Source organism: Capsicum annuum, chromosome 1 (genome assembly GCF_002878395.1).
Source record: "Capsicum annuum cultivar UCD-10X-F1 chromosome 1, UCD10Xv1.1, whole genome shotgun sequence".
Lineage (NCBI taxonomy): Eukaryota > Viridiplantae > Streptophyta > Magnoliopsida > Solanales > Solanaceae > Capsicum > Capsicum annuum.
The window spans coordinates 253802106-253823154 of record NC_061111.1 but is presented as its reverse complement, the minus strand read 5'-3'; the positions used below and the strand labels follow the sequence as shown (position 1 = coordinate 253823154).

At 37.1% G+C, this 21049-nt stretch overlaps 1 protein-coding gene across 1 annotated transcript; it reads right to left on the bottom strand.

Moving 5' to 3' along the window:
* Window positions 1–11541: 11541 nt before the first annotated feature.
* On the bottom strand, window positions 11542–17966 carry LOC107851213 (protein NRT1/ PTR FAMILY 6.3). The gene is made up of 5 exons (XM_016696155.2): window positions 17712–17966; window positions 16658–16835; window positions 15949–15988; window positions 14436–15007; window positions 11542–12770 (listed from the first exon to the last, which is right to left on the bottom strand). The coding sequence occupies exons 1-5, from the start codon at window positions 17827–17829 to the stop codon at window positions 11906–11908; spliced, it is 1773 nt and encodes a 590-aa protein (XP_016551641.2). The 5' UTR covers window positions 17830–17966; the 3' UTR covers window positions 11542–11905.
* Window positions 17967–21049: the final 3083 nt, after the last annotated feature.

The following is a 21049-nucleotide window of genomic DNA, read 5'->3' as shown; positions in this document are numbered from 1 at the left end:
ATGAAACAAGCAAACAACAGCAAATGTTCAAGCCTTGCTGCAAAATCATAGTCAACCTTGTTGGCTCCTTGATAGTGTCTAGTTTCAGGGCATTTCAAATCCCACTAGATTACACACTCAAATAGCATACACCAAGAATCATTTAGAATATCATGCCAACATTGAAGTCGGGATGTAATACCCCGTATTCAAGTACATATATTGGCGTATTCAAGTACGTGTATTGGTCTTATTTATATGAAATTAATTTTATTTTATTTTATTTATACCGGAATTTGCCCGTCGATGGTTCCATACGAAGGTTATTGAATAAGTTTTCCAATGATATAAAGATTTTCAAAAACGGATAGGTTTCGGATATAATCGAGCACGTTCGAAACTATAAAACGGTGGCAGGGATATTGGGAATAGTAAATGTGCAGGAAAATTTCCTGCACACAAACTACTGAGGTCAGCCATTTTTTTGGGTCAACTTTGAACGATAATAACTCCCTTAATATAATGAACTGGGAGAGCTTCTACCTATGAAAAGAAATATCTTTGAGTCTTCTTTCCAATGCAATTGGTTTCATCCAAATCCGACATCATAACTCCTTGTACAGGACGAACTGGGTGGCCTACTTTATATTAAATGAAATCCCTTTGAATTATCTTTCCAAAGATACCAATTTCACCCAAATCCGATATCAGAGCAAAGAGTTATGGTCGATTTACTTTAGCCTATCAAAACAGTCCACCATGGACAGATTCGGATTTACTTAAATTTTAAGGGCAATATGGTCATTTTCCATCACCTCATGGACGAAAATTGGTCATTATATACATATACTTAGCCTCATATCCATCATTTATCATCCAAATTATTGAAGAATAAGAAACCCTAGCCTAAGTTCAACTCCAATTATCTTGTGATTCAACCGTAGAAAATCCAAATTGATTCCGTAGTTGTGTTCACCGTCTCGAGGGCTTCGAGAAGCACCCCTTATTTGTGCCAACAGGACTTCGAAATTAAAAGGGTCATTTTATGGTAAGGATGTAAATTATGTTGGTGTTATTTATATGGATATGTATATATATATGCATGTGAGCATAAGAAGTATGTTATTTGATTGTTGTTGAAAGATGATTGGAAATGATGTTGGATTATTCTTGTGCATAGTTGGATTATGTTGAATTTTGAAGGGATTTGGTGTGATGATGTGGTATTGAAATGATAATTATATATATATATATATACACATAAACCGATTGTTCAAGTTGGTTTTTAGAATGCTTTGCAAATATTGGTTGTATGGAATTATGGAAGAGAATTGTGGTGTTGGGTTGCTAATACTAGATGCCAAACATTTCATTGTAGATAAGTGATTTGTAAAGACGGGAAGTTGTGTTGAATTGGTATCCGAATCTACAACGAGGTATGTAAAGCATACTCTAACGATGTTCTTTGGCATGAAAACACCAATGTTCCATCAAGTAAGATTCCGAGGTTGTCCAAAAATATGTATTGTTCTACATTACCAACGAAGTTGTTTCCATTCTATAAAGTGTCAAAATGTTTCATTAATATACCGAAAGACTCCTATTTCATTGTTGTGATATTGATGATTGTTAAACACATTGTTGATGTACCAATGAGTCTTTATTACATCGTTATTGTATAGAAAGTCTATTACTTGGTTCCTACTGATGTATCATTATTTCAAAGGTACTATATTGGCATGAACACTAATGTAATAATCTCAAAAGCTTTTGAACTAAGTTATTGGAAAGATCTCTTATGTGTGTTACTTGATATACGTGTGGGTGGTAGCTCAGGGGCTTAAGCCTAGCATGGGCCGATCCCTATATTTGATATGATTACAGTTGATATGTACTGGGGGCAGCCTAATGGTCACAGTACCGTACAGTATTGATTATTGTTAGGTGGTTGGAGGTTCGGGAGGAGGAGGTAATGGCGAATGATAATTGTAAAGAATGAAATGAACGAATGTATACCGTTCCACAAATGTGTTTGAATTCAAGAACCCAATTCAAATTAATGATAAGATAATGTACATGATCCTAAAAGTGTTTATGAAGTGTGGTTCACTTCTATTATAATTTATTCACTTGCGTCTGATTTTCTTGATCCCCCATACCACATATGATTATTTACAGGTTTACATACTCAGTACATATTTCGTACTGAGCGTCCCTCATGGGGGACTTGCATTTCATCCTGCAGGCACAGGTGCTTCAGCTCATTCACAGCATAGATAGGAGCCAGGTCATACAACTATTGTTGGTGAGCTCCAGTTTGCTTCGGAGCTTTCCGAGTCGGTCCCTTATGTTTTGTTATTGTACAGGAGTCATGTGTGGGTGGGGGTTTGTCCCGACCCTAGTTATGTCATGTATATCCTAGAGGCTTTGTAGACATAAAGAAGGGTGAAGTCATGGAAGTTTATATAGTGATGTTATATTTGTATATGTGGTGGCCCCGATTGCCAAGTATTATATATATATATATATATATATTTGTGCATGTTGTGCTGATACAGGTAATTAGACCCTTCTATATGCAACGAAGTGCTATCCAAATTTTTGGTGACATGTAAGTGAAAGTACAGGTATTTGAACGGGTTCTCCCGGGCCTTCTCAGCTTCGGGTGCCAGTCCGGCCCGATGGAATTTTGGGGCGTGACAATCTCCCCCTTGGGAGAAAACCTCTACTTTTTGGTCCTTGACTGATTCCTTCAATCTGACCAAACTAGCATCTAAGTATTGCTTTTCCTTCACTTCCGAAACCAAGGAGGATTCAAAACTACTCTGAACCCCTATACTACCTTCAGCAGAGTCAAACAACCTAACCCCCAATCTATCCAAACGATGTACATCACAAGCCAACTCTTTCTTACCTTCTACCACATGCGAAACACTACCCATGGACACTCTACTTAGGGCATCCGCTACAATATTGGCCTTGCCCGGATGGTACAACACACTCATATTATAGTCCTTTAATAATTCTAACTATCGTCTCTGCCTAAGATTCAATTCTCTCTGGGTTAACACATATTGCAGACTCTTATGATTAGTGAAAACATCAACATGGACACCATATAAATAGTGTCTCCAGATTTTCAAAGAAAATACAACACCAGCCAACTCAAGGTCATGTGTGGGGTAATTTTTCTCATGGGGTTTCAACTGTCTAGAAGCATAAGCTATCACCTTACCCTTCGGCATCAATACGCAACCTAACCCAACTCTCGAAGAATTACAGTACACCACAAAACCATCAACACCATCAGACAAAGTCAAAACAGGGGCTGAAGTGAGTCGAGTCTTCAACTCCTGAAAAAATCTTCTCACAAGATTCGGACCACAAAAACTTCACTTTCTTTTGGGTCAACCGAGTCATAGGAAACTCTATAGGGGAGAAACCCTCAACAAAACGGCGGTAATAGCTAGCTAAACCCAAGAAACTTCGGATATCAGTCAGAGAAATAGGTCTAGGCCAATTTCTAACAGCTTCAGTCTTTTGGGGATCAACTCTAATACCCTCGAAAGAAATGATATGAACAAGAAAAGCAACTGACCTTAGACAAAACTCATACTTACTGAACTTGGCAAACAACTTGTGATCTCTAAAGGTTTGCAAGACAGTTCGGAGATGATCAAAATGTTCATCCTCACTACGGGAGTACACCAGTATATCATCGATGAACACTATGATAAACATATCCAGATATGGTCTGAACACTCGATTCATGAGGTCCATGAAAGCTGCTAGGGCATTAGTTAACCCGAAAGACATAACAAGAAACTCAAAATGGCTATAACGAGTTCGGAAAGTGGTTTTCGGGATGTCACACTCCCTAACTCTGATTTGATGATAGCCAGAACGAAGGTTTATCTTTGAGAAATAACTTGCACCTTGCAATTGGTCAAACAAATTATCTATTCTCGAAAGGGGGTACTTATTTTTTACGGTGACTTTATTCAATTGGCGGTAATCAATGCACATACACAAAGAGCCATCTTTCTTTCTCACAAACAACACAGGAACAACCCAAGGAGAAACACTGAGCCTTATGAAACCCTTATCTAGTAGATCTTTGAGTTGCTTTTTCAACTCCTTAAATTTTATTGGGGCCATACGGTAAGGAGGAATAGAAATGGGCTGAGTATCGAGAAAGGGATCAATCTCGAACTCTATCTCTCTATCAGGAGGTATCCCTGGGGAATCATCCGAAAAGACATCAGAAAACTCATTGACGACGTTAACAGACTGGAGAGTTGGAGTCTCAGACTTAGTGTCTTTGACTCTAACCAAATGGTAAATACACTCCTTGGAAATAAGCTTTCTAGCTTTGAGGTAAGAGATAAAATGACTCTTGGGTGACACAGAATTCCCAGACCACTCAAACACGGATGCACCCGAAAAATAAAACTTGACCACTCGGGTCCGACAATCAATAGAGGCATATTTCTGAAAGAGGAGAGCACTAATTAATAGCAGAGAGAGACACTTTAAGCACGATAGACTTTTGAAAGAAAGAATCACACTTTTTCCTAAAACGTCTTGTAGCCTCTTGCTCATAGATGTGGTGCGCTACACACCGATGATCAAGACTCTACTTAATACGGCTCGTCAGACTCCTTAGGATACCTTAAAACCTTAGGCTTTGATAACAAGTTTGTAACGCCCTGAAAATGGGTTTCGGAGCGTCACACGGTACTTGAGGCTATGAGTAGCCCCAAGCTAACCCTTTGAGCCATTTTCATTTAGTTCAACACGAATCAATGGGGTTTCCATAAATAACCCTTAAATATCAACAGTGTAATCATCATTCAAGAATAAAAGAATTTCAAAAAGATAACAAAATACGACTTATTAGTCAACTCCCAATATCTATACTAGTCTGACAAGCCTCTAAGAAAATCAATAAAACCAGCAAGCTATTGAGACATGCCCCAACTGACTCATACCCAGTTATCAAATGTAAACAATTCCGTAAAACCAATATCAGACATCATGTCCTCGGAACATGAGGACTCACCACGACAGAGGATGTAGAATAGCGTGCCCGAAGAATCACTGTCAAACTTGGAACTGAGCACCTGAACCTACATTCTGAGAAAATACAACCCATATTCGAAGATGTGGGTCAGTACCATGGAGAGGAACCGAGTATATGGGGGTGTATGCAGTTTTATAAACATCATCATCATAAATATTATAAGAAATATGCAGGATGTATGAAAGACTGACATAGCCCAAAGAAAATCATCATAATCATGAGAGGATGAAATAAGTATAATAACACATGTGAGACATCATATAATTTGTCAATCACTTTCAGTTCATCAAGAATATTAATTCTCATAATGTAAATATCATTTAAATATTTCGGAAGAATAACTTTCACAATTCCACTTTCAAATCACTTCACCCCTCACGATAGACACAAGGAAACACACACACACTGGGAGATCCTATAACCGACATAAACCATGTGAGCTACATGGAGTCCAACGTACAACCCACGTTGGGGAGAGTCGTCCTATCCTTTCCATCGGAGTAGGACTATCGATATCAAATCCACACAAACTAGTGATCACTATATAAATCAGCCTCAGGCTCACTCCTACAGGGGCACGTATTTCTAGAGAAGTAAGGTCGCTTTATACCTCCCACTTGGTGCTAAATATTTTTGCCGGACCTAGCTCAGATCATTTCAAAGATAATCCACAACAAAAAATTTCAGTAATATATAAATATACATCGGGAGTCATCATGCTTCCCATCTATCAAAATCAACCACGTTGTGGATTTCCTTCACGCTCAAGTTCAAAACAACTCCATTAAGACCAAAAGGTCAAATCATTCAAAATATCTCAAATATTCAATATCAACGTGCTTATAACACACACTTTCTAAAAAAACACAATTTTTAATGGGGATTCACGACCCAAATATTAAAATCATGATAAATATCGTTCAAGATTCATGCTTTATATCTCCACACATGTAAATTCATCTTTCAAAATCATAAACATCAAGATTTCATAATAATCATCATAAGATATGGGTTCATGCTTCAAATTCGTAAAAATCAAATAAAAATCATGTCTTTGTAAAGAAAATTACTTTTGGGCACAAGAACGAAAGAGAGTTCTTGTTGAAAACCCCCACATACCTTGAATGATGAACTTTAGATCGATACTCATTTTTGAGATGTTAATCGTGCCTTTGAATGATGGTTCTTGGAGTTCTTGAACTAGAAACTTGAAATCTTGAATAAATTTGCAGAATTAATGGTGAACTTTGGAGGTTCTTGAAGTTCTTGAACTAAGAACTTGGAATCTTAAATAAATTTGCAGAATTAATGGTGAACTTTGGAGGTTCTTGAAGTTGGATGTAGGAGCTTAGGGTTTTCTTTTTGAGGGAATTTGATGAAATATAACATATAATGCTTCTAATAGGATTTAATATAGGGTTTGGATGGATTTTGGGTGAGGGAGAATGACCAAAATGCCCCTAAAAATAAAAAATTTCTCGAATTTGTCCTTTGATGGACTGTTTTGATAGTCTGAAGTAGATCAACCATAACGTTTTACTCCAATATCCAAATTAGATGAAACCAATTTCATTAGAAAGAGGACTCTTATATCTTTCCGTTGATATATAGTATCTCACCCAGATCATTGTGTACGAGGAGTTATGATCGTTTGAAATTGACCAAAAATTCACTTTTGATAGGCTGAAGTAGATCTACCATAACTTTTAGCTTCGATAGACAAATTGGATGAAACTAATTTCATTGGAAAGAGGACTCACAGAGCTTTCCGTTGATATATAGTAGATCACATAGATCATTATGTACAAGGAGTTATGATCGTTTAAATTTGGAGCAAAAATACGCCAGGCCTTAGTACTTTTTTTTCCTGCACGTTTTACTGTTCACTACTATTCACGGTTCAATCGGAATGTTCATAACTCGTCGCTCGGGTGTCCGTTTTGGATGATCCACATATCATTGGAAATCTTATTCGATACTCTACGCAATGGTGGGTCATAATCTAAGACATTCTGCACTAAAAATTTATAATTCATTCTAGAAGATAGAACCCAACACGTTTACGCACAAAATTTCAATGAAAAATTTCCTGGGGTATTACAGCCAATGATCGACTGAGCATGCAAGGGAGGCTGGGGAGTGGCCTTGTGTGGTCTGTTTGGGTGGTCGGGGCCATTGGGGTGGTCAAACGGACAAAACAGCGCGAATGGGGCATTTTTAGGTAAAATTGGTGTGCTATAGCCCACGGTTTCGAGGGTGTACCTGGGTCCAGGCGTGCTAAGGGCTAAAAATCAATCGAGGCATGTCAGGGAGGTTGGGTAATGGTGTAGTGTGGTCGGTTGGGGTCGGCGCGACCATTTGGGTGGTCAAACAGTTGAAATGGTACAAAAGGGGCTTTTTCGGGCCAAATCAGTGTGCTATAGCCCACGGTTTCGAGGGTGTACCCGAGGTCAAGGGGTGATATGGGCCAAAATTCGATCGGGGCGTGCCAAGGATGCAGAAAAGTGGCCTAGTATGGTATGTTTGGGTGGGTAGAGCCTATTTTGGTGGTCAAATTGGTAAAACGGCGCAAACAAGGGGTTTTTTAGCCAAATCGTGTGCTATAGCACACAGTTTTGGGGGTGGACCCGGAGTATGGGAGTGTTGTGGGCCAAAAAATAACCTGGACATGTCAGGGAGGCTGAGGAGCAGCCTAGTGTGGTCCGTTTTGGTGGGAAGGACCATTTGGGTGGTCAGATGGGTGAAACGGCGTGAAAGAGTCATTTTCGGGCCAAATCGGTGCGCTATAGCTCACGGTTTCGGGGTAGGCTCGGGGTTCGGGCGTGCGAGCCAAAAATTGACTAGGCCTGCTAGAGAGGCTACGCAGCGTCTAAGTGTGGGCCATTTGGTGGGTAAAATGGGCGAAACGACACGAACAGATCATTTTTGAGATATATCGATTTGCCATAGCTCATGGTTTCGTGGGTGGGCCCGGGGTCTGGACGTGCTATGGGCAAAAAATTAATCGAGACCTGCCAGAGAGGCTGGGGAGAAACCTAGTTTAGGTCGTTGGGGTTGGCGGGACCATTTGGTTAGTCAAACGGGTGAAACGACGCAAATGGGGCATTTTTTTGCCAAATCGTTATGTTATAGCCTACGGTTCTGGGGGTGGGCCCAAGGTATGGGCGTGTTGTGGACCAAAAATCAACCGAGGAGTGACAGAGAGGATGGGGAGCGGCCTAGTATGGGTCGTTGGAGTCGGCGGGGATATTTGGGAGGCCAAAAAGGAAAAACAACATGAATGGGGCATTTTTAGGATAAATCAGTGTGCTATAGCCCATGATTACGGGGTTTGGCCTAGAGTCTGAGCATGCTGTGGGCTGAATATCGACTGAGGCATGATAGAGAGGTTGGGAAGCGTCCTAGTGTGGATTGTTTTGGTCGGTGGGGTCATTTGGGTGGTCAAACGGGTGAAACGACAAGAACGGGACATTTTTGAACCAAATCAGTGTGTTATAGCCACGATTCCGGGGGTGGGATCGAGTTTTGGGTGTGCTGTAGGTCAAAACTTGACCAGGGCGTGACATGAAGGCTGGGGAGCAGCCTAGTATGGTACTTTGGGGTTGGCGGGGCTTTTTGGGTCATCAAATAGGTGAAACGACACGAACAGGCAATTTTTGGGCCAAATCTATGTGCTACCAACAGTTCCGAGGATGGGCCCGGGTTACAAGTGTGCTGTGGGCCAAAAATTGATCGGGGTATAGCAGAGAGGCTAGATAATGACTTAGTGTGGACCGTTGGGGTCAGCGGGGCCATTTGGGTGGTCAAACAGGCAAAACGACGCGAATGGGGCATTTTCGGGCCAAATCGATATGCTATACCCCATGGTTCTGGGGTGTGCCCAGGTCCAGGAGTGCTTTGGGATAAAAATCAACTGAGACATGCCAAGGAGGGTGGAGAGTGGCCTAGTGTGGGTCGTTGGGGTGGGCGGGTGTATTTGCATGGTCAAACAGGCAAAACGACGTAAATTGGAAATTTTTGGCCCAAATCGATATGTTATAGCCCATGGTTCCGGGGGTGTACCGGGGTTCGGGCATGCTGTGTGCCTAAAGTGTGGGCCATTGGGGTCTTCGAGGCCATTTGGGTGGTCAAACGGGGGAAACGGGGGGAATGAAATATTTTTGGGCCTAATCGGTGTGTTATCCATAGTTTCGGGGGTAGACTGGGGTCCGAGCGTAATATGGACCAAAATTCGACCGGGGTGTTCCAGGGAGGCTGGGGAGCATCCTAGTGTGAGTCGTTGGGGTCAGCGAAGCCATTTGGGTGGTCAAACGAGCGAAACGGAGTGAACAGGGCATTTTCAGACCAAAGCGGTGTTATAGCCCACAGTTCTGAGGGTGGGCCTGGGTTTCGGACGTGCTGTGGGTCAAAAATCCATCAAGGCATTTCGGGGAGATGAGGAAGCGGCCTAGTGTGGGCCGTTGGGGTCGGTGGGGCCATTTAGGTGGTCAAACGAGTAAAACTGCACGAACGGAGCATTTTTGGGCCAAATCAATGTGCTAGCCCATGGTTCTGGAGGTTGGCCTAAGGTCCGACATACTGTGGGCTAAAAATAGATCGGGCCGTGCCAGTGAGGCTGGGGAGAGGCCTAGTATAGGATATTTGAGTCAGCGGGGGCATTTGGGTGGTTAAACGGGAAAAACCGCGTGAACGGGGCATTTTTGAGCCTAATCAGTGTGCAATAGCCCACGATTCTAAGGGTGGGCCCGGGGTCCGAGCTTGTTGTAGGCCGAAAATCGATCGGGGCGTGTCAGGCAGGCTAGAGAACGGCCTAGTATGGGTCGTTGGTGTCGGCGAGGCCATTTAAGTGGTCAAACAGGGAAAACAATATGAACGGACCATTTTCAAGTCAAATCAGTGGGTGTTAGCCCACGGTTCGAGGGGTGGGCTCCAATTCTGGGCATATTTTGGGGAAAGATCTCGGGCAATCCCTCGGCAGCGTATTGAGTGGATCTAGTTGATTTGACAAGGGCGGTGAAGCCATTTTCCTAGTCAAACGTGCAAAACGACAGGAATTGTAGGTTTTTTTCAACTTTTGGTGGGTGTTAGCCTATAGCTTGAGGGTGGGCTCGAGCTTCGATCGTGATTTTGGGTGAAACTTCTCGGGCAGTTATCTGTCGGTCTATTGAGTGGATCCGACTGATTTGATGGGGTGATAGAGTCATTTTCCAAGTCAAACGGGCGAAACGACGGGAATTACGGATATTTAGCAATTTTTGGTGGGTGGTAGTCCACAGTTTGGGAAGTGGGCCTGTCTCCGGACGTGATTTTGGGAGAAACTTCGCGGGTAGTCCCCCAGCGTCCTATTGAGTGGATCTGGTTTGTTTGGCGTGGGTGGTGAAGTCATTTTCTAAGTTAATATATTAAATTTGTTACCTTCAACAAGAAAACGTGTTGTTTTACAATTAGACAATAATTATAGCATTATCTAGGAAGTAGTTTATAATCAAAATAATTTGATTTTACCTTAATCCACTCGTGAGTTTAAATTTTGGCAAAAGGAATCCAATTGAAACCTTGCTTCTCTGTAGCTCCACCATTGACACGTAGGATTTATGCTACGTTTATGGAGTATCCATTAACATTAACAATGCAAAAGATATTCTGATATATATATATATATATATATATATATATATATCTTGATTTGCACGAGCAAACTTTTTTCTTTTAGGTTTCCCACATATTCTTATAATCAATATTTAATATTATAATAATTTGAGAGAAATAGTAAAAAGATGATTTTATTAAAATAACAACTTTTAATGAAGGGTAAAAAGTTTGAATCACTCTTCTAACGATCTTAATACTTTTAATATATCGTAGATATGATGATAAATTATTGAGAACTAACACAACAAGACTTGAAAAATAAAAGCAACGGTGTTTATGATTCTCATAAGTGTTCTTTATGCCTAGGGATACGCTGTGAATTCTTTGACTTGCCACGATATTTAAAAAATATATATATATATTTTTAATTTTTTTTAAAAAAATACTAAAATATTTGTGTTTACAATTAATCATTTAATGAGGATAAAAAGGATATCTTTAAGCTAAATTATTTTTAATTATTGCACGGTGACATTTTTCTGCAACCAACTTAAAAAGAAAAGTGTATCACGAAGAGAATAATAAATTGTGTGGTGTGACTCTATTTGTCACATTGTAGTTAAATACATTCAATGAGAAAATAAAAGCATTCCTTCTCACATTTGACCTATAACAAGAAGGATTTGTTTGTGTGCAATCATCATATATTTGAAATTTATTAGTTTGATTGATTCAGATTCATGTTATCTATACTTTAATATAATGTTTATATACATTTCTTCCCTATTATTATGTTGTATAGATTATAGATAATCATAGGAATAGAAAAAAATGTGTGACATAGAACGAATTACATGTACGAGGGAAATAAAAGTGAGTCGAAGATATAAGGCAAAATAAAAGGATTTCATAAATCATGAAATTCTTGTATTGCATTGCATTACATTATTATGGTATACTGTAAGAAGGAAAGAAAACACCGGAAAAGAGCTCTATAATTCTTCATTACCTAAGCTCTTTTCCATTCTTTGTACATATAAAACAAGGTTGTTATATTACATTACTCTTCCAATAAAGAGTTGTTCAAGCTCAATCAAAAAAGCCATAAGTTAAAAAAGACCCAAAAAAGGAGGGGAAAAGAAAAAGAGGAAAAAAAGTGTTTTGCTTTCATAAATTTTTGACGAAGTACTTCAGATGAAAAGGTTGTTGAAATTCACGTTTTTCCAGTAGTGACAGAGTGTGTCCTTTATTTCAGTGGCAAACTGGTCCAGAGTCCTCAAGTTCGATTCCCATTTCTGCAAGCCTCTTCTCCTTATACACGTACGTTTTCGACATATACAAGAAAAACATCAAGTTCAACACACTCAATATTGCCAAAAGCCAATAGAAATCATGTAGCTTCCCTTGGTTCAAATTATCAGCTAGCCATGGATGTTTTGTCCCAGTAACCATATGTACAATTGTAACCAAAATTGAACTAAAGAAAAACCCTAGTGCAATTGTACTTAAAAATAGACCAGTACTCATGGTTTTCATACCTTTTGGACATTCTCTTAAGAAAAAATCCAATTGGCCAATGTATGTAAAGGCCTCACCTGACCCAATTAGCAAGAATTGTGGTATTAACCAAAATACACTCATAGGTATTGTGGCATTTGGATCATTTGTTAGCCCATTTTTTTGTGCAACCTTTAACCTTTTAACCTCAGTTAAGGCAGCACACATCATGGCTAAAATTGAAAGAATTAACCCTAAGAAAATTCTTTGAAGTGGGGTGAGACCATGAGGTTTGTTAGCGAATCGGCGACAAATCGGAACGATAGCTCGGTCGTAGAAAATTACGGTCAAGAGGATGCTTCCGACAAAGAAAGCGGTGAGCGAGGCCGGCGGAATTTCGAACGATTTACCTATGTGACGATTCATTGTGGTTGCTTGTGACACGGAAAATGTTGTAGATTGAGCATAGGCAGTCCAAAACATTATTGTTGTGGCCCAAATTGGTAACATTCTAAATACCAATTTAACTTCTTCAACATCTGTTAATGTTGACAATGTCCACTTGTTGACAAAATTAAATTCAACACCATCTTTCTTAATGGCTGCCTTGTCCAAAAATCTGCAAAATAAAAAATCACAAAGGTCAATATTCATTTCGATTAATTCAGATTCGCGATGCGTAGCATTATAGGGGAAGGGGAAACACTCTTTAACATAAACCTTTTTATAGTTAAAGCTCGAACACTAGACTACTGATTATTTGTAGAAGGAGCATTTCCGGTTCACTAAGAGGGAAACGCTTCTTACTAAAACTTTTCTATACCTACGGTCAAACACAAAATTTATGATTAAAGGTGAAGTAGTCATTTTTTTTATTTCGTTAATGGGGAAACATTCTTTACCATAACCTTTTTTTAATACGTAAGGTTTGAACGCGGGACTTTTGATTAAGGAGGAAACGGTCATTTTCTCATTTTGTTAAAGAAAAAACGTTCCTTCCCAAAACTTTTTTCATAGCTAAGACTCGAACATTAGACTACTGATTAAGTGGGAATGAGCATTTTCCTTTCATTAAAAGGAAAACACTCCTTATCAGAACTTTTTTCATATCCAAGCTTCGAACACAAGGCGTCTGATTAAGAGTGAAACTTTCATTTTTTTCATTTCGCGTTAAAGGGGAAACATTCCATACCAGAACTTTTTCTATACCAAGGACTCCGAACCTGAGACTTCTGATCATTAAGAGTGAAATGATTATTTCCATTTCGTTAAAAGGGAAACACTCTTTTCCCCAAAAAAAAAAATAATCATACCTAAATTCGAACACGAGACTTCTAATTAAGGATGAAATAAATGTTTCACTTAGTTAAAGTGATTAACAGTACCCTAGTGAATAAGGTAGATTAAAGAAGGTTTTTTTTTTTTTTTTAATTATTAGTTTCTTCTTTTTCTAAAAAGTAGATTCCTTTTTGAGTAAAAAAAAAAAAAAAAAGGGCTAAAGTTATTTATTAGTGACTTGATTGTGTAAATATTTAAATTAGTACTTAGAACTTATTAAACTCTCGTAAAAACTAATAATATAGATTCAGGTGATCTGATAGTGTATATAAATTACTTTTTTAAGAATTAGATGACAAAAATAAGGGATGATATTTAATACACGTAAATTACTCTATCGAAAATTCACATTTTTTGAATAATAATATAATTGGAAAAAAGGCAGCCAAGTGCACTAAAGTTTGCACTATGCGCAGTGTTCAGGAAAAGGTCGGACCATAAGGGTCTATTGTACAAGTCTCACCTTACATTTCTGCAAGGGACTGTTTCTACGACTTGAATCCCGGACCACAAGGATCTATTGTACAAGTCTCACCTTACATTTCTGCAAGGGGTTGTTTCCACGACTTGAACTCCGGAGGACCACAAGAGTCTATTGTACAAGCTTCACCTTACATTTCTGCAAGGGGCTGTTTCCACGACTTGAACCCCGGCCCGGACCACAAGGGGCTAGTGTACAAGCCTCACCTTTCATTTCTGGAAGGGGCTGTTTCCACGACTTAAACCCCAGACCACAAGGGTCTATTATACAAGCTTCACCATATATTTCTGCAAGGGGCTGTTTCCATGACTTGAACCCCAGACCACAAGGGTTTATTTTACAACCTCATCTTGCAATTCTGCAAGGGACTGTTTCCACAGCTTGAACCCCGTAACCTTCTGTTCATGTGACAGCAACTCTATGTTTACTCCAGGACTTAAATTGAAGAGAGGAATTAGAACTTACCGGTATTCCTTGCTATGAGGCAATTTTTGCTTTCTTTTTTTGCTTCCTTCACCAAAAACATTGTCATCAATTTCATAAAGAAGTGAAGAATCAGAAGGCAATTCCAAATGCCTATTTCTCCAAGCAGCCACAAAAACAGATGCAATTTGTGTCAATGGACTCCCCAATAGTTTCTTGAACCTATATTTTCTTGTACCAAATAAGAACAACACAAGTGCAAGCACAATAGCACATGCACAAATCCCATAACCCCACTCCCTCCCCAAATTATCTTGCACGTACACCAATATCGTTACAGCTCCGAGCGAACCGACATTTATAAAGAAAAAGAACCAATCGAAAAACTTTATCATATGTCCTTTTTCCTTCTCGTTCGATTCGTCGAATTGATCCGTCCCGAATCCCGAGACGCTCGATTTCAGACCGCCCGTCCCGAGGGCGGTCATGTATAGGGCAATGTATAGGACCATGAGTTGTTTGCCACTAGCCGGGATGCATGTAGGGCTACCTTGTTCACATTTTGGTGGTTGCAAACTTGGTATTATGATCGAGATGGTCAAGATTGTCACACCCTGTACATCATAAAAAAAAAATGAAAATATTCGAATTAGAATTTAACTTACGTACGCTGACAGTACAAATTAAAATATTCTATACTATCAAGTCAACTAATCGTAAAATACGTAGAGGTGCCAACAACACAACAACAATATCATACTGTGATGTATGCAGTTCTTGCCCCTGCGTATCTTCTACGAGGTGGAAATATTGTTTTTGATAAACCCTCAACTCAAAAAAAAAAACAAGTAGAGATAATCGTTCATAAAAATAAGATAAATAACACCAGATTAATTCAAGATTTAAATTTGACGAATTAAATTCTTAAATTCTTACCAACAAATTAAACCCCTTATATTTTCAAAATTATATTCGTGATTTAATACTATTTTGTCAAGAATCTACTATAACATATTAAAATATATTGATGGTGTAAAAAAATTATGTGGTCAATATATATAAGTACTAAATCATTTTAATATTATCTAATTTATTTCGAATTTTACTTATATGCATCAATAGTTTAAAGAAATTATAATAGTTGACAAAATGAAAGAAATGGTCTTCCACTTCTTCCTTCTTTGTCCAATCAACATTAATTTCTTCATCCATGTTCGATTTTCCTCTTCACAACAAATTAATTAAACCAAATTGTTATAAAAAAGAAATAAAAAAATCTTATTTTCACTTTCTCGAATTTTCTCTTCACAACAATTATAATATGACTAATTTTTGAATGAAATTAAATCAATTTCAAGCCTCCTCATCACAGATTGCTTAGTTAAAAAATTACATACATCAATTTTTTTTTTCATGATCACATAATTAGAAAATTAAAATTGTTGATTTGATGACAAAAGAAAAAAGTCTTTTTTGATGACTATGTTAAGTCCAACGTGATAATAACACTAAAAAAAATATGAATGAATGAATAATATATTTTTTTTACACTTACCATTGCTTGAACAGTGGCAAATATTCCAATTGTAAGATACCTGCAATAATAAGTAATAAATAAATAAATAAGAATTTAAGTTATTTTACGCGATGATGGTATGTACAAATCGTTATAAAGTTGATTGAATGACATTAATTCGTAAAATAAAATAAAGAGTACTAAAGCATCTAGTACCCCGGAACTATGATCAAATTTGTCACTACACATTCCAACTTCACGGGGGGTCCTATTACCTCCCGAACTAAATTTTAGCATATTTTTCACCCTTTTTAGTTGACGTGGCACCTTTTGTCAACCTTTTTAGCTGACGTGGCACCTTTAACGTGGATCCTATTTTATGTAATAAAGGTGTCACGTCAGCACAAAAGAATGGCAAAAATAGGCTAAAATTGAATTCAGGAGGGTAATGAGACCCCTGTGAAGTTGGAGCTATGACATACTGCAACTTCACGGGGGTCCTATTACCCCCTGAACTAATTTTAGCGTATTTTTGTCATCCTTTTTAGCTGACTTGGCACCTTTTGTCAACCTTTTTAACTGACGTGGCACCTTTAACGTGGACCCTATTTTATGTATAAAGGTGTCACGTCAGCACAAAAGGATGATAAAAATACGTTAAAATTGAGTTCGGGAGTAATGGGAGCCCCGTAAAATTAGAGTGTCGTAGAAACTTTAGCATAGTTCGGGAAGATACTGGATAACGAACCTTCCAAGGAATGTGTCAGCAATAAATCCACCAAGCAAAGTGAGCATAAAAGAACTTCCAAGAAAATTGGTGACATTGTTGGCTGCAGTAGCATTGCCTAAATGCATAGTTCCAGTCAAATAAGTCACCAAATTTACACCAATGCCAAGTGTTGTTAGCCTCTCCACAGCTTCAACACCTATATATATTATTAAAAATCAAGAATATTAATTAAAAAAAAAATGTGACAGATTCAGAATTTAGACGTTGAATTAGTCATGATGACAATGAATCCTTTCTCGCGAACAAGCATAACGACTACTAAAACATATATGGGAGCTCCATTTCTTGTGGATACCATTAAAAAAAACAATATATCCATCAAGTTCAGTTTTTCTTAGTTGGGTTGGACCGACTTGCCCAAAAAAGCTATGTTCACACGTAAGACTAAAAAAAACAATACATACATCAAGTTCAATTTTTCATAGTTGGGTTGGACCGACTCGACCAGAAATGCTATGCTCACATGTAAGACTGAAAAAACAATATATGCATCACATTCAATTTTTCTTAGTTGGATTGAACCGATTCAACCAGAAATGCTATGCTCACACGTAAGACTGAAAAAAACAATACATCCATCAAGTTCAATTTTTCTTAGTGGGTTGAACCGACTCGACCAGAAATGCTATGCTCACACATGAGACTAAAAAAAACAATACATCATCAAGTTCAGTTTTTCTTAGTTGGGTTGGACCGACTCGACCATAAATACTATGCTCACACATAAGACTAAAAAGAACTATACATCCATCAAGTTCAGTTTTTCTTAGTAAGGTTGGATCGACTCGACCAGAAATGCTATGCTCACACATAATCCATCAAGTTCAGTTTTTCTTAGTTGGGTTCAACTGACTTGACTAGAAATACTATGCTCACACGTAAGACTAAAAAAAAACAATACATCCATCAAGTTCAGTTTTTCTTAGTTGGGTTGAACCGATTCGCTCAGATATGCTATGCTCACACGTAAAATTAAAAAAAAAAAAAAAAAAAGAGAAAAAGCAAACCACACCTAAAATCATTGCACCACTAGCCCAACCACCAGAGGAGGACCTAATAGATGGCCTCCCTTTGTAATCCCAAGCATCAGGGAGTGCTTTTGCATCATGTTGTGTCTCAGGAAGTGACATTTTTTGCAATATTCTATATTTACTTTTTAGCCACAAATTTGGACCCAATAAGCAATGTGAAAATTAAAAAAGAAGATGTATTTTTTGATGGAGCTAGAAGAAAATTGTTGGTGATACAAAGTTCATGGTATAGATTCAATGATTCTATTACCCTTTTATAGACATGACCATGGGGACAACTCAAATTGATTTTTTAGCCACTTTTTTTAATACATTGAAATTTTATATTCTTTATGGTCCACTTTCGATGGTGGTAGCAACTCCCCCAGGATTGTCATTCCTTTTTGCCCCTTTATTTTTTGTTGGTATGAGAAATTGTCTAGAAAAGAAAATTATTGATAGTAACTTGCATGAACTCTTACTATATGTATTTATCTTATTAAAGAGAATCTAGCAAAACCCCATGTATACTTTTAGAATTTTTAAGGTACTTATTAGAGTTTAAAAACTTTACCTTTTTCTAATATTCTCTTTTCTTCTTTTTTTAGTAAATGCTCTGATTCCACCTGACCCATACACGAAATTGTTGAGACACACCCGAACTTTAGGAGGGACCTATTACCCCCTAGACTAATTAAAAAAGGAATTTTTGCCAACCTTAGTGCCTACTTGGCACATACGTGACACATCAGTAAATCAACACTGAAGGTCCACGTATGTGCCACATAGGTAAAGTTATTGTCATGTGACCAAGAGATCATGTTTTCAAATCTTGAAAACAACTTCTGGCAGAAATGCAAGGTAAGATTGCGTACAATACACCTTTATGGTGGGGCCCTTCCTCGGACACCACACATAACGATAACTTTAATGCAACAGACTGTCCTTAAATCTTTTACATGCTACAATGCATCATATTTTAAGCGTGTGATCAACTCATCTAAAAGTTAATAATATACCCCAAAAAGATCTTTGTACACTCATATGAGAATCTTGTGATTAAATGTAGCCTTTAAAAATGGGTCATGACTCATGTACATCAATATTAGAACATGCAATTTAATCTTCATATATAGAAATAGTGACTTTCCATGGCATGAAATTATTTGATGATCTTTTGTTGGTAGCCATTAAATGTTCGAAAGTAGTTGTGTGGAATTTATTGAATGACAAGACCTAAAGTCCAAACCATCTAATCATTCTGTGGTAGAGGATTCACTCAATTGTGGAACTATACTTCTATTTGAAAATAATATGATTAAGTGAAAAAAATAAAATACAATAACACTAAAACTTTCGTTATGCGCAGAGTTTGAGGAAGGGCTTCACCACGAGAATGTATTATACGCAGTTTTACCTTGCATTTCTGCCAGAAGCTATTTTCAAGGCTTGAACCCGTGATCTCCTGATCACATAGCAACAACTTTACCGCTTAAAAAATAATTTAAAAAATTAAAAAGAAATGTTTTGAGATGACATAAATCACATTTAATAATAAAATGTATGAGTATCTAAATTCAAATCTCTTGTTTAAAAAAATAAAAACACCCACATGTTTGGTTCTTGTAAAAATAAAATCACGCTCATATGCAAATATGCGTTTTATTATGTGAATGTGTTTGATCGAACACAAAATTTTAAGCGAGAAAAAATAGACGACATCCTGTCATGATATTTATATGGTTATAAAAACCATATCATTATGATTAAACTAAAAAGAATAAAATAACTTATTTTTAAATATAAATCAATTTCATTTCTTATGGCAACAAAGGGGGGAAAAAAGAATCATGTAGAATATAATGAAATAATTAGTTACTTTTCTTTTTCTTTCCAACAGATGGCAACAAGCACAACAATTAACATGTTACACGTGTTTTTTCGTGTGATTATCCATCTACAATTAATATTACCATTATATAATTAATGTTCAAATGAAGTAATATAAGATAGGGTTGTAACATGTTTTTTCGTGTGATTATCCATCTACAATTAATATTACCATTATATAATTAATGTTCAAATGAAGTAATATAAGATAGGGTTTCAAATATAAAAAAGTAAACTTACGAATTGGCCGAAGGGGATTCGATCAGTGCGGAGCCATAATTTTCAACAAGGGGTTCACAAGTGAGCATACGAATTAATCGAAGAGGGTTCAACGTCTACAATATATATATAGAAAATAAGTTTAACTATATATATATAGTAATTTTTCATCGAAAAGGTTCGAATGAACCTCCTATCCTAAGTGTAGCTCCGTCCCTAGATTCAATATCTATTATATATGCATAAAAGAATAATTTCAATCGTGTATAAAAAAAAAAAAATTGCGGCTCTAAACTAGCTCCGCCCATGTATGATAGTGCGCATCTAAATAATAGTGACCGAGGATTTTTCAAATTTCAAAAAAAAAAGGGAAAAAACTTAAAAATAAATAAGAAGAAAAATTGCACAAGTATTTGTCACGTTTGTTGTCAAGAAATTATTATAAAACAATCATGAATTGGACGAATAAATTTTCGACCACATAATTTGTGGCTCTTAATGAATAAATCAATATTAGGTGTTGACTTACCAAATCCAACGTTCAAAAAATAAAGAGAAAAAAAAAAAGGAAAAAAACAAAAGTACCAAAAATAATAAAATTACTTTAATTAAAAAAAAAACTAAAAATAATAAAATTATAGGGAGTTCGAAATTAATTTTCTTGGCATTTAACTTTTTGTTCGTATGTTATATATGAATATGACACAATGCCAATAAGGGCTATTATATTTTTTTCATCTTTATTCAAAAATTTTGAGTCGAAAATACCTTAGTTAAAAAAACGTCTTATTTTCTAATGTGACACGAATTCGAATTTAGTTAAGCTCTAACATGCATACTTATTGAATGAGAATTGTTTGATGACTAAATGAACGTTAAAAAGTTGTTTATCTCGATTTCTAATTTATAATTTATAGAGATAAACATCCAGTACTTTCGAACTATGATCACAGTAGCTACGATACACTCTAACTTCACATGGATTCTATTACTTCTCTGAACTTAATTTTAACGTATTTTTGTCACTCTTTTGTGCTGATATGACACATTTATTACATAAAATGAGCCCACGTTGAAGGTGTCACGTCAGCTAAAAAGAATGACAAAAATATGCTAAAATTTAGTTAGAGGGATAATAGGACTCACGTGAAATTGAAGTATGTCGTCGCAAATATGGTCATAGTTCAGGCGATACTAGATGTTTTACTCTAATTTATAACACCAAAATCAT

What these genes read in the sequence shown, in the direction of transcription:
- LOC107851213 (XM_016696155.2), bottom strand. Translation starts at nt 17,829, where the DNA reads ATGTCACTTCCTGAGACACAACATGATGCAAAAGCACTCCCTGATGCT. An exon ending in TAGTGGTGCAATGATTTTAG is followed by an intron (nt 16,836 to 17,711) that starts GTGTGGTTTGCT and finishes TAATATATATAG; the next exon opens with GTGTTGAAGCTGTGGAGAGG. An exon ending in CCTCATAGCAAGGAATACCG is followed by an intron (nt 12,771 to 14,435) that starts GTAAGTTCTAAT and finishes TTTATTTTGCAG; the next exon opens with ATTTTTGGACAAGGCAGCCA.